Genomic DNA, 14,006 nt, shown 5'->3' with positions numbered 1-14,006 from the left:
TGTGTTTGTTTGTTTGTTTGTTTGTTTTCAGCAGTGGAGCACCAGTAGGAAACAAACAAACAAAAAAAACCCAAGAAAAATAAAAAGTTCTCAATATATCTGTCACAAGGATGAAATTGACCCCCTTCCCATAATCCACCTATATCCACCTATGTAGGGCCTGGTCCAAAACCAAACCAGGGCTAGTAACATCAAGGACCCGTCGGTGCTGCCAGACCTCTGCCTCAGCCACCAGCAGCAGCTGACCGTCATGTACAAGAAGCACCTCCAGCTGGCCGAGATGAGTCGACGATGCGAGGTTGCTAAGGAGGAGCTGTGTCAGAATCTGCACGTCAGGCTCAGGTATCATCCTTGATCTTTCCTCCATCTTTGGGTCATTGTCTGTCAGGGTTTCTCTAATCACCGTGCCAACATTGATGATGAAAATCATATGACTGTATGCTGATTGTGATTGTGATTGTGATTGTGATGATGATGGTGATGATGGTGAAAAGGATAATTGTGATGATGATGATGGTGTTAATGATACTTGTGATGATGATGATGATGATGATAATGATGATTATGATGATGATGATGATTATGATGGTGATGATGGTGATAATGATAATTGTGATGATGATGATGGTGTTAATGATACTTATGATGATGGTGATAATGATAATTGTGATGATGATGATGATGGTGTTACTGATAATTGTGATGATGATGATGGTGGTGATGATGATGATAATTATGATGATAATGATAAGAAAATGTCAATGATGATGATGGTGGTGGTGGTGGTGATGATTATTGTGATGATGATAATGATGATGATGAAGATGTCAATGATGAGGCCAGTGTTAGTAATGATTACAATGATGACAGTGTTGCTGCTTTTTATGATAATAAGTATTGGGGATAAGCTCTTGGGGGTAAGCTTTATGTGACGGTGACACTTGACTGCTGCCCTGTGATGAAATGAAGGTTCCCTCTCCTGACACATTAGGATGAGGAGAACACCCTCAAACATCGAACCCAATTACTTCATTACTGAGGGCCGAGGAAACAAATGCTTCTGTTTTAGGGGGCCACATCTGTACAAATAATCACCAAAAATAGAACCCGTAAAGGCAGTGGTCAAAGGCATTGAATAATTCCTCGTTACTGCTGATGACACGTTGATTACTGAAATGCTAGAGTGGTAAACATTGGTCAGGATGGAGGGATCCCGACGATGAAGATTATCAGTATTTCGCTGCGCTCTCACACTTCATCCCACCTCTCATCTGCAGATGGGTCATGTATGTGGAGCAGCAAATTAGCAGCTCCCACAGCAAGATGGTGGTGTACCACGAGAACCTGAAGCGGCTACGCAAGCGGCTGGAAATCATTCGCCAAGTTTGCCAGACGCCGAGTCTGTATGCCAAAGCCGTAGTGGAGGTGTGTCGCCGGCGTTGCTATGATGCCCAGTATCATCAGGTGAGGAGGCTGTTGTATGTGTGAGTTTGATCGTTATCATTAAGTCACTTTCATATTCATATAAAACTGATGCCAATTACCGGTATATTATGACACACACATATCACAGCAAGAGTGAATTGTTCTTTAAATGTTTCGCTTTGGAATTGAAACTAAATCAAGGACATTGGTTTACATGTCACTGACACAACCTTTGAAGGATCAGTGAAAACTAGAGGTCTAGAATACTACTCATGTAGTTGTAAGAGATTAAGATTTTTGGATAAGTGAATGACAAAAGCAAGTATTTTGAGTGTCAAGCTTTTTCAATATGGACATCATTATTTCCTAGAAGTGAATTGCAGAAAGTCTGACGAGTTCAGTGTAATATTTCTTACTACACATCCTTTGTGTTTATGACTATTTTTTCTTCTTTACCAGTGGGCCGGGCGAGTAAGCCAGACATCACACGGAGAACACGACTCCGAGATTCGACGCAGGAAAAATTTTGCTGCCCTCATGCAGAACCACTTCCTCAATGCCCTCTTTCCAGGATTCTATGAGATGCCCCCCACCTTTGCAGTAAGTTCCAGTTTGCATCAGCCAGTATGTATTACACCTTGAGGTCAAAGGTCGGAGGTCACTGAACTTTGCTATCATTCTGTTGACAAGATAATGGCTCGAGAGATCCATGTAAAATTCTGTTTGCATATGATTGGAATGTGACTCTCAGCCCATTGTTTGAGCTTAGATTTTAAACTTTTCTCTATTTTTTTTTCAAAATAATACACTTTTTAAAGGCAAAATGTTTGAAGGTTTATATGTGTACATGTTCATCAGGGACATACTTTTCATAACCATACTTTGTCTTTTTATTTCATTTAATATTGTTTTGCAGAAAGAGACTTTCCATTATATGTTATAGAATTGTTACTACAAGATGTAAAATGACATTATTACACTCCCAAACTCAAAAAGCAAATCTCATGTGACCAATTATGTGGCACCAAACTTTCTGATAAAACAGTGGTTACTTAGTCTTTTAACAATGACTGGATATGGACAGTGTTGTAGGTTGTTTGGTTTTTTTGAACATCGGAGATACAATTGTATTTAATCGCCACTCAAGTAATATAATCATGAAGTGCTTGATAAAACAAACCTAGCTTTAGATGAATCAAAGATTGGAACGTGCACATATTGCTGTGTATGGTTCCCTGTAGAGTATTACCATTCAGGGCTTAGTGTGTTTCTGCAGGGCTTGTTCCAAGTGATTTCATTGTTTGCGTGTCTCTCTTTGTTTCCTCACCAGACCACGCCCCCTGGTAACTATGACGACTCCCTCCCCAAAATTGTCGAGCAAGACATCATACTACTCAGGGATAAGGTGCCTGAATTAGCAGACATTCTGGAGTAAGTTGTAGAAAGGAATAGTCAGTGATGTTGACAGCCAGTGTTCTTAACCCATTCGACAGTCATTGGATGCCCCTTTCATACAGTTTTTCCTTTAGTGTCTTCCGTCGTTTTTGTTTTTTTCTTGTGCATTTTGTTTGATTTGATATAAGTTGCTGTTTGTTTATACCATGAAAGATTTAAATGTCTGCCTCATAACCATGATGTCTGTACTTGAATAAGACTTGTTAAATCAAATGGAAAAAAAACAAACAATCAAACACCATTGTGGTGTAACAAAATATGCTTGTTGTTATTAACTATGCCAGCCCTCATACGATGTCAACCCCATCTGGAATGATGCTGCATCGTTGTACTGTTTGAACTTTCATGTTTTGTGTGTTGACACAGCAAATGTTTGCAAATGATCAAGTGTGCCAGGATTTGAAATGAAAGTAGATTCATCCTTGTATTGTTGGCACTGCTCAGTTTTCTTTCAAGTTGCCAATATTCGTATTGCACTTAACAACATACATAATGTAAAAAAGAACTTTTGAAAAAAAATTTGGTTTTTTATCGCCCCAAAAATACGCCATCTTGCATGTCGATATGAAATTCAATCATGAATAAGGACAACTATGAACAGTGGTAATTCACTGGCATTTTACATGTGGACATAGATAGACATGCATTTACATGAGATCTTATTTTTATCTTTATAAAGCAAAACAAAAAAGCAAAGAATCAGAAGAAAGATGAATACTATAAATGCAGAAATTTTCGCGGTATATTGGTTTTCACATGATTTGCGCTACATGTACTTCTGGCTAGCATGAATTCTAAAACCCGCAAAAGTATCTTCACAAGTTTGTCTGCACATCTTGAACAGTGTTGAATGGGTCAGCAAATGTGCTGCGTGAATTCAAGAACCCATGAAAACGTTTTTGAGTCGCTCATTGTGAACAATTAATCACACAAAAATATTAATGTTTACAGTAAATCAATACCAGTGTGTATCATCATGTATATTTTGTTATTTATGAAGCATACAAAAATGCCGAGAGGAATGAATGGAAAAATTGACGCATAAATGAATGGAGACATAACAATGCCTTTTTTTTTGTATGCAGGCTTCCATCAGATCGCCACTTCTCCTTGGATACCTCAGTAAGCACCCAGCAGCTGCCACCCAGGCCCATCTGTTTTGAGATCGAGACTCAGACAGATCTCGCATCCCTCGAGCCCGAATCTCACCAAGAACTGACGTCGCTCGAGGACATTCCAGTGCAAGGCCCCGCCAAAGCCACCGGCACGCCATCCACGGACAGCCAGTCCACCAGCAGCAACACTGTCACGGAGGAACCCGTCGGGATGAGTGCCGCTGCTCTGCCGGAGGACCCTCCCCGAGCGAGGCGTCTCAGTCAACCAAAGATGCTATCCCTGGAGCAGGGGGCCCTCATGTCTCCGCTTGGCGAACAGTGGGACTTCAGTTCTCCCAAGTGTGAGTCCTTCTACCGGGACGCGCCCTTCGCCTCCCTCCTCCCGGACGGTGTGGACAGCGAGTTCCACTCGGCTATCGGCAGCCCCATGGACGAGGAGAGCCTGGCGCGCAGCCGGGCCAAGATGGACCAGATCCTCCCGGCGGCGCTGGCCCCCATGGAGGAGAACCAGACCCTGCGGGAGCAACTTCGGGACCAAGAGCGCGTCCTGGAGGAACTGGAGCGGAAGAAGGCAGCCCTGGAGCTGAAGCTGAGCGACTCCGAGTGCAAGATCGGCAACCTCCAGGAAAGCATCTCCTGCAACTCGCAGCGCCTGGAGGAATCGCAGAACATGGTGGAGTGCCTACAGGATGTCGTCCAGACCCACGTCAGGGAGTTGAGGACTAAGTGTGACTGCATCAGGAAGTCGGTCAGCGACACCTGGACGCAGATGCAGAAGGAAGTGGACGACTTCAGACAAAAGGTGTCGGAGCAGTCCCTCCTGGTGGCAAACGAGTTTCAGGCAGCGAGACTCTTGGCAGTCAAGCAGGCCACCGATCGACTGCAAACAGAATTTGACAAAGAGAAGGCGGAACTGACAGCCAGTCTCATTGAGCAGGGAGCAAAACTTGCAGCAGCGGACCAAAGATTGAGGTTGTTGGAGAAAGAAGTGCGTGAGAGGGAGAGCAGTGCTGAGATGCTGAAGTCAAAACACCAAAGTGATTTGAAAGACTTCAGGAATCAACTAGAGGAGGAGGAGAAGCAAATGATTTCATCACTGAAAATGGGGTTTGAGATGGAAATTACTGACCTAGAGGCAAATCTACAGGATAAGGAAAAGGAGATCGAGATGCTCAGAGAGAAACATGTGCAAAAACTTGGAGAACTGGAGAAACAATTAAATGAAGACAAAGTAAAGGAACTGGCACAATTAAGAACGGAACTTAAAACAGAATTTAAAAATGAAATAGCTGCAGTAAAAAGAACACTACAAAATAACCATCTAGAAGAATTTGCAGAATTCAAGAAGTCCCATGCGTTACAAATGGAAAATGCATTAGACAATCAAAAACGGAAATTGGAAGAAGGACATGTGAAAGAGATTGAGTCGTTGAATATAAGAGCTGAAGAAAATTTACAGGAGGTAAGGTTAGAGATGCTGGCATCATGGGAGAAAAAAGTGGAAGAAGAGAGGGTGCAGGGAAGGGCCCGGGTAGAGGAAGCAAAACAGAAAGTGGAGGATGATACCACAAGTTTAAGAGCAGAAATGCAAAAGGAGTACGAGGCTCGATTGGCAGAGGTGCAGGCCTCTCACGAGAGGACGTTAGAGGGTGAGAGGAAGCACCGCGAGGCGGAATCGGAGGAGAGGAGAAAGGAGGAGGAGGAGGAGAGGGACAGGCTGAGACGCGAGATGGAGGAGAGGTGCGAGGCGAGGGCGGAGGAGGCACGACGAGACGCCGCGTCATCTCTGGCAGCTGGCCACCAGGAGGAGGTGAGCCGGATGCAAGGCATCATCGACGAACTCCGCAGGGAGATGCAGCAGAAGGAGGCCGACCTCAATGCCAAGTGGTCCGAGTCCATCGCCACGGAGACGACCAGCGCGGTCCTGGCCGCCGTGGAGGAGGAGCGGCGGGAGGAGGAGAAGAGGATGAAGAGCCTGAAGCAGCGCCTGGAGGAGGAGAAGCAGGAAGGCATCCGCATCGCTCTGGAGATGGCCAAGTTTGAGCAGCAGCAGGAGAAAGAAGCAGAGCAGGTTTGTTATTAACACATTGCCTCTGATATCAAGTTGCTTTGATACATGGAGCATCTCGTTCCCACAGACAATATCTTAATCCTGTCAAATCCTATCAAATGCTCCAGCTTGCTGTCATATAACCTGAGACCTCGGAGCAGTGCAATTATATCTCGCCATATCTTCCTTTACCATGTCTGTTCAAATTTTGTTGGAATTGACAACAGTTTATTTTTTTTCTGCTGCTTTGATTTTAGCATTTGTTTCTATTTCTCTTCGCGTGGTTAGGTGGGGTCGGAGTCGGGGGATGGTGGTCAGGAATGGACTGATAGATGTGGTTATTAGTGGTGGGTGATTATACACTTCTTACTGTAAGTTAAGAACAACACGCTATTGAGATGATACAGGTCAAAGTGGGTGGTTAATAGAAAATGATGCTACATTTCTCTATCCACTGTGATGTCAAATTTTGTTTGTTTAGTTGTAGCACTCCTATTGCATTTCTTGGTCCATTGTGTGAGAATATTTCTTGTGATTGTTCTCTGTCTCTTAACACACTTACAAATATGCACACACACACACACACACACACTCGCACATAACACCTCTACTACAGAGTCCAGCGACAAAGGTAATGGACACCATGACGGAGAGTGCAATGTCCAGCGTGGCATCCAGCTCCTCCACCGCCGGTCAGCAACAGGTGGCCTTCAATAAGGCCGTGGCCCAAGTGGCTGCTAGTAAGGACAAACGCATCTCCGAGCTGGAAGAGAGGGAGAGACAACTTCTTGAAGAGCAACACAAAATCAAAGGTATGGGACTGTTGGGTGTCACTGTTGGCCTTTACCATTGAGGAAATACATGTGTACATTGTTTGTGTTGTTTTGATTTGTTGTTATAGTGTTTGCCATATTGAAAAGCTCAGGAAAAGGCTCATAAGTTGTCTGGTCTTCTGTCAACCCACCTTTACCTGCTAATATCTTGTAACAGCTTTATGGAGAGCAATTTGTAGTGTCTTGATAGTGAAATGCAAGTGTGTGTATATTTGTCATTATGTCACAAGATATAGTATAGGTGATGAGCTAGAATGTAGAAAGCAATAATGTTACCATACTTTTTTGCATTATTTTATACTGTTTTTTTACCAAAATACTGCGGGTTTCATAGAAAATACTGCTTTTACTTCAGAAATAGGCCTATTCGGCCCTTAGAATACTGCAAAGGTGTTTACGAGATTGGCATCTCTGAGTGTACAATATGAATGTGTAAGTTCCTGTTTGTGCTTATCAAGGGTCATAAATTAAACCTGTGGAAGGTGAGTCCTGAGTATACTCGGGCAGGTGTCTATGGGAAATGCATGTTGTAGCAAAATCAGCCCGTCCTCAACGGGTTAAGAGCCAAAGTGCAAACGCTTATGATAGCTGCTGTAAAGTAATGCTCATTCTTCACCCTTTTCTCCATCCGCACATTTGTGCGCCTGTCCTGCAGCCACCATTGAGAAGCTGCTGACAGACAAGAGCGACCTGGACGCGGAGCTGCAGGGCGCCCTCAGGAGGGCCAAGGAGAACGAGTGGCAGGCCCTGCAGGACAAGAAGCTGCTGGAGGAGGAGGTGAGGCGGATACGAGGGGACGGGGGCAGCGACCGCGAGGACAGGGAGAGCCCCGCCGAACTCGTCGTTTCCACACAGAGGTGAGATGCGAGGGTGCAGACGTGGCATTGTCTGATGACCTTTGACCCCCTTCAGTAGCTACAATGTATTACGACTCAGTAGATGACATAAAAAATGATCAACTTGTAGTACCTGGTTCAAGTTTCCTGGCAGCAATAGTAGTGCCATAAACAAGCCATTTCATCCTTATTGCCTAGTTTGTTGGAAGGGAGTCATGGTTGCTTTATATGATTATAAAGAAATGATTGACATTTGTGTGTAGCTAGCAGAGACTGCGTTGTATGTCACCTATTGAGGATGCTACATTTGTACAGCATTCCTCATTACTTAAAAAAACAAAAACAAAATAAGAACAAAAAACTTCATTCAAAATTTTCAGAAATATACAGTGTAAAGGTGAACATTGCTTATTGAGTAGGCAAAGGAGGAGCTGCATATCAAATACATGTACACTGTATCACATCTTATACTGCTTCACAGTTATATTAACTGGGGGCAGTAATTGGGAATGTTAGTCCATCAAACTTGCATGAATTTAGTTACTCCTCATGTAAAGGGATGGTATAGTTTCGGATGGGATGGAACTTCAGTTTTCTAACATTTTTTGATGATCATTTTTTGAGATAATGAGGAATATCTTATGAAATATGAAAAGGCATATACACTGTAATTCTACTGAGGAATTCAAAGTTTATTTGATGAAAATAGGTTTTGAAATGGCTGAGATATCTGAAACAAAGTGATACTAATAAAAGGGGGAACCCACCTTTTATTAGGGTTGCTCTGTTTTACTCTGTTTTCGGATATCTCAATCATTTCAAACCCAATGTTCATCAAATGAAATATGAATTCCTCATAGAATTGTATGCTCTTTGGTTTCTAAGTATCTCACAAAAAATTAAAAGCTGAATCCTCATCTCAACCAATACTATACCATCTCTTTAACCCCTACATATGTTGCTTTTATTTGTTTTTCTTCTTGGTAACTATAGTGATGGGATGACTGAGATCACAGAGACCCAGGACCAACTGAAAGCTCTCCTCCACACCAAGGAGCAAGAGTGCCACACCCTCAAGAGACAGCTGGTGAGGACAGTGATACCAGGTTTTCATGGAAACATGGAGAGCGTCAGTCCTTGACTTTTGTAGAATATGAAAAAAATGCACCTGAAATTTTGATTTCAAAAGCACTTTAACTTGCAATAGTGTTGAAATGAACATTTGAATTGTGAATAGAAAGTTAATATAACTATGATGATATTGTGGCAAAGATAAATTGCGGGCTATTAAATTACATGCAAGAGTATTCATACCTCAAAGGGAGAAAAAAAAAAAAAACCCTTAGATTATCATCTGTCACATTTTGTATATACAGATTTTATTTGACATTCTGTTTGCTGAATCATAAATGTGTGCTGAGAATATTCATTCCTTTTATCACCTAATTTGCATAGATGCACATGAGGACATCGTCTCTAGGTGGCAGGATGGAGAAGGTGTCAATATCAGAGTAAGTATTTTCCTTCCAAAATGCAGACTTAATTAAGAGCCAGTATGTAACAACAGCGTCATACTACCATTTATGCCATTATTTAAATCACATGTAAGAACTTATGGGTTATTGAGCTGAACCTATTGAGAAGAGTTTGAAATGTACAATGTAGTTTATGAAACTTGGGGCGCATTTCCACTCATGACAAAATTATTTTCCCTCTTGTAAAATTGTAAGATTTAAAGGAGAAAAAAATGCAGTGTCACAGATTAATATTTTCCCCACTTCTGATTGATCTCTTTTTATTGTCTTGCTCTGTCTCACTCTTTATCTCATATTGACGTGTTTGTTCATTTGAACAGCTATTTAGCCCCTGGGATGACAAGACTGATTACAATTGTATTTCAAGTGTCATATCGTCTGTTGAGAATGAGAAGGGCGTTAAGTTGTCTCGAACACTATGCGTTTAGTGGCAACTTAACGCCCTTACCATTCTCAACCGATGATATATAAAAAAATCCTCCGAGCTGAATTTTTGAATATCAACAATACTGATTTGAGTGTTAAAACAGAACAAATATTAATGAAATCCAGATGTAATAATGTTAAAGTATGAATAATTCTATTAATAGTCGTCACCTTGTCCATCCTAGGAAAAAATGGCTAAAATTATTCATTATGTTTCATTCTTTGTCTGTTTGTAAATTTTAGCATCAGCATCGGGGACCTCATCTTTGTCTTCTTCCAGGAGGGGCAAGAGAATTACATGGTGTACAGCTTGGAACCCACCCTCTACTTTCTACACACTGAGTCGCTGGCGGGTCTGGGACTCAAAACTAAGCTGCAGCCACCCAGCAAATCGTGAGTACTTGGCGTTATATTAGAGGTCAAATTCACTTTACTAACCACCTGTCCAAGCGTACCTCGTGGTTTGCGAGTTATCATTTCTGAGTGCTGTTGATGTCGTGAGACAGAGTTTTGAGAACTGTCATTGTACTCGTAAGCTTAGCCCCTCTCCCACCAGAAACCTCCAGAAACCTCTCCTTCTCCCTTCTAGAAAACAAACATATAAACAAAATCAAATCTTCAATTTGCTTTTAAACTGGAGGCAAAATCTTGTCTGCTTGCAGTGCAATAACCTTGGCTGAAGAAGTTAATTTTTTTGTGAAGAAACCATCTTTTCCTTTACAACAAGCTTTGGTTGTTTCTAATTCTATTTCTGATTTGTAAAAGTCTTTGCTCAAGACTGAAAAGATAGTTTAGCATACACCTGTACATCAACAAGGAAGTGGACCCTTATGATAGCGATGCAGAAAAAGAGATAGCAGACTCGAAAGAAGACTGTCTCTCCCCCCCCCCCCCCCCCCCACTCCATCTCTCCCTCTCTCTCTTTATGTGTATCTCTCAATATCTCTATTTCCCTGAACAGTTGGACCATAGCACGGATTACCGACAAAGAATACTGCCAGGCTAAGAAGGTGAGTCGTGGAGGAATCTCTTCCACTCTTTCATGCCTCATCATTTTGTGGTAGGAATTAAAAAAGAACATTACGGCAGAGATGAATTATCTCAATATCATTTTTAAATGGGTTTGAGTTAGCACTATGTTTGCCCATCCCTGCACATTTCACTCCGGGCAAAGAGATCACTGTTTATAACATGTCAACATTGGTTTATACAAGTGAATGAAGCGTATGAAGTAGCAGTAAAGAGTGGATATTGGGCAGAAGTGTAACGAAAATGAAAAGAGCAACTTAAAACCTATGATCCCTGTGTGGAATTTGATGCATCAGAAGCTTTCTATTCTTGAGAGTTTTGCCTTTCCTGTTGATGGAGACAATGTTGACATACAGTATGTCCTTTGATGTGTGTGACAACACTTTTACCCTCTGTCTCTAGTATATTCATGTGTTGTTGAATTTTTTTTGTCTTGTAGGCCCAGAATAGATTCAAAGTCCCAGTTGGAACCAAGTTCTACCGAGTGAAGGCTGTGCGCTACGACCCAAAGCTGGAACAGGTCCCACGGAAATGATGAAGAGGAGATCAAGATGATGGCTGATAAAATGTAATAATTTCAAAAGTAATTTTGTATAAGCCTTTAACTTAATGATGAGATCATGATAACTGAAAACAATAATGGTGACAAAATTAGACTTTGTTAATGATAAAGATGATAATAGTAATTATAGGTTCCCGAATAGATTTGAAGTCCCAGCTGGAACCCAGTTTTAACAACCCAAAATTGAAACAGGTCACTGGTAAATGAGGAATTAGAGGCAATGATGATATCAGGGAGATTAATTGTGGTTATCATAAATGTGATAATGACAATAGATCAAAATTAATAATGACTTGATAACAACAGCAACAACAACAACAACAACAACAATAATAAAGATAACAATAACAATAATAATAATATAATAATAATGATAATAATGAAATACTACAACTACTATTGATAATTATAATGATAATAATGATAATAATAATAATATTGAAATGATGTAATGAATCTGTTAGGAGTTATTATCTGTAAGAATATCGATGAAACAGACAGTTGTGATAGTAACTGAGTGAGTAAAGCAATACAATCATAATAATGATAGTTCTATTAGATAATGATATTAACTAAATACTAGCACACACATCTGCTAAAGATGGCACTTTTGCATGATACCAGAAACCTAGAAAATGATACAGTATTTAGTGTAAACTGGTAACATAAATGGTAATGACACAACAAATGTAAACATAAAGTATGTCAAAAATTCCAAATAGCAGTTAATGTAATTCAGGAATTTACGGACTATTAAAAGAAGAAAGATTTGATTGGTTGGAATCATACAGACGCGGACACAAGCAGAGCTGACTATTCAAAGTAGTCTGTTTCAAAAGTCCTTTCACCCCATGACCCTACGGACCACTCAGACAGTTTTGCAGTGGATGAACAGGGGTCAAAGCCTGCAATGATCAAGTTTGTTGTCTTCAAGAAGTTCGATATTAACATTGTGTGAGAGCCATGCCGAGCTTTGCCTTGTTTGATGAGAACTCCCAGCTGGAAAATTCCCCTTTGCTTGACCGGCGGCCAGTGAGGATCAAGCAGGAACCAGTGAGATCTGTGCAGGAGATGGACATAAGAGGTCAGAGGTAGCTAGTAGGGAGTCTTTGTGTCACTAGTTCGTCCTGTACATGTTTCAATCAAGATTGATGGAAACCTAGTCTAGTGTAGATTTAAAGTCTACCTTTAATCATGCTTTTGTCTTGCTTTCCTCACGAACTAGCATTTTTTTATTCTTGTGGAATTTTTGTTATTGAGATATGTTTCCTTCCTCACGAAATATATAAATGCAAAAGGCTTTAAAACATCTCTTAGGACTGTTTTGATGTGAGAAAAATGTGATATAGTCACAAACTACTCATTTTTATTTTTATATTTTCCAATCCTTTTCCTTTTCCCGTTTTTCTTTTTCTTAACTTTCCTAGTGTAGATACTACAAACAATTAACCATTGAAAATAGTTTTTGCCTTGTGATAACAGACAAGTAGATGGACAATTTGAGACATAAAACAACAAAAAACGGCATAAAATGTAAAATGTGAGGAAATTTGGAATAACATGTCATTTTAAAATCTTAAGCTTGGCTTTAAGATGCAATGCCGCACACATTCATACTGTTACATGTGCTGTACTTTAATGTCAAAGGGTGTCTGTCAGTTTTTGTGAAATCGTTCGTAGAGGTGATATAACTTGGCGTTTGAATGCCATGATATGAATGTGAATGTTACCTACTCAAGAGAGTCGCAATGTGCAAGATGTTGCTTTATATGCAAGGCTCATTTATGCTGCCACTAACCTTGAAATACTCATACCTGTATATATGGTGATCAATATTCTCATTCATTATAGCGCCTTTCGGTTTGTGTAGAAATCAGGCTTTTTTCAAATCTCTCAGGTATGGACATGTAAAAACAAAGGGGGAGAAATTACCAAAGCCCAGAACAAACTAGAATTGTGTGCTCTTTTATTTTAAAGTTTCTCCTTGCATTTTGTCTTTTGTTTTCTCAAAGTTTATACTGCATGAGTGTAGCAAAAATTGTATTGGGTTATTATCACTCCACAGAGCAGGTTTATACTTATCTCCCTTTCTTTCCGTTTACCACTGTAGCAACTCAGCAGAAGGCATGTTATTGCATATACATATGACTGTCTGGTTAAATTTCGGTAGAGGAAGCGAAGTATGAGAAATTCGCTGCAAACCCTCGCACGTCTTTCACGAATCTTTCTGTAATGGAACACTTGTGCAAGGTTAGTAAATTAAGTAATGATATGTTGTGATGAAAAATTTTATGATATCATTTTTATCATTATTATCATTGTAGTAGTAGCAGAATTTGGAGGTACAGTGATAATACTGATACATACTATTACTGCTACTACATTATTATGATAATAATAGTAATAATATTGACTAAGATTTATCAAAATAACACTGCCATTAATACTACTATTTCTATAAAGTACTACTGCCACTGATGATAATTTTGATGATGATTATAATAAGTGATTATTGTGATGTTAAAGAATTAAAAAATCTAATTTGGATTTTAATCAAACAGTCCCACATGCCCTTCTCAGTAACTGAACACTTTAAGCAAACATAGATTACAAGCAGTCCCATCAATATCACGTCAACGTTGTTGGTCCGCCCAATCAAAAAAGGGAGATACATGTATTATAACATTCCAGTGCTTTGCTACCATCTTAAGCCAACTTCCCTCCAAATTATCATACTTGC

The 14,006-nt window shown here is 40.4% G+C and overlaps 1 protein-coding gene across 1 annotated transcript in view; it reads left to right on the top strand.

Moving 5' to 3' along the window:
- LOC140234047 (RB1-inducible coiled-coil protein 1-like) overlaps positions 1–11,477 on the top strand; it is a 31,300-nt gene extending 19,823 nt beyond the window's left edge. Inside the window, exons 9-20 of the mRNA XM_072314128.1 lie at positions 158–342; positions 1,278–1,464; positions 1,885–2,025; positions 2,756–2,856; positions 3,966–6,070; positions 6,669–6,857; positions 7,534–7,735; positions 8,708–8,801; positions 9,170–9,225; positions 9,919–10,068; positions 10,637–10,685; positions 11,144–11,477. Coding sequence (XP_072170229.1) covers positions 158–342; positions 1,278–1,464; positions 1,885–2,025; positions 2,756–2,856; positions 3,966–6,070; positions 6,669–6,857; positions 7,534–7,735; positions 8,708–8,801; positions 9,170–9,225; positions 9,919–10,068; positions 10,637–10,685; positions 11,144–11,239 — 3,555 coding nt within the window. The 3' untranslated portion in view covers positions 11,240–11,477. The remainder of the gene's footprint in view (positions 1–157; positions 343–1,277; positions 1,465–1,884; positions 2,026–2,755; positions 2,857–3,965; positions 6,071–6,668; positions 6,858–7,533; positions 7,736–8,707; positions 8,802–9,169; positions 9,226–9,918; positions 10,069–10,636; positions 10,686–11,143) is intronic.
- Positions 11,478–14,006: the final 2,529 nt, after the last annotated feature.

This window comes from Diadema setosum, chromosome 10 (genome assembly GCF_964275005.1).
Source record: "Diadema setosum chromosome 10, eeDiaSeto1, whole genome shotgun sequence".
In the NCBI taxonomy this organism is placed as follows: Eukaryota; Metazoa; Echinodermata; class Echinoidea; order Diadematoida; family Diadematidae; genus Diadema; species Diadema setosum.
Note: the sequence above shows the minus strand (reverse complement) of the source record. Positions and strands in the feature narration are given on the sequence as shown.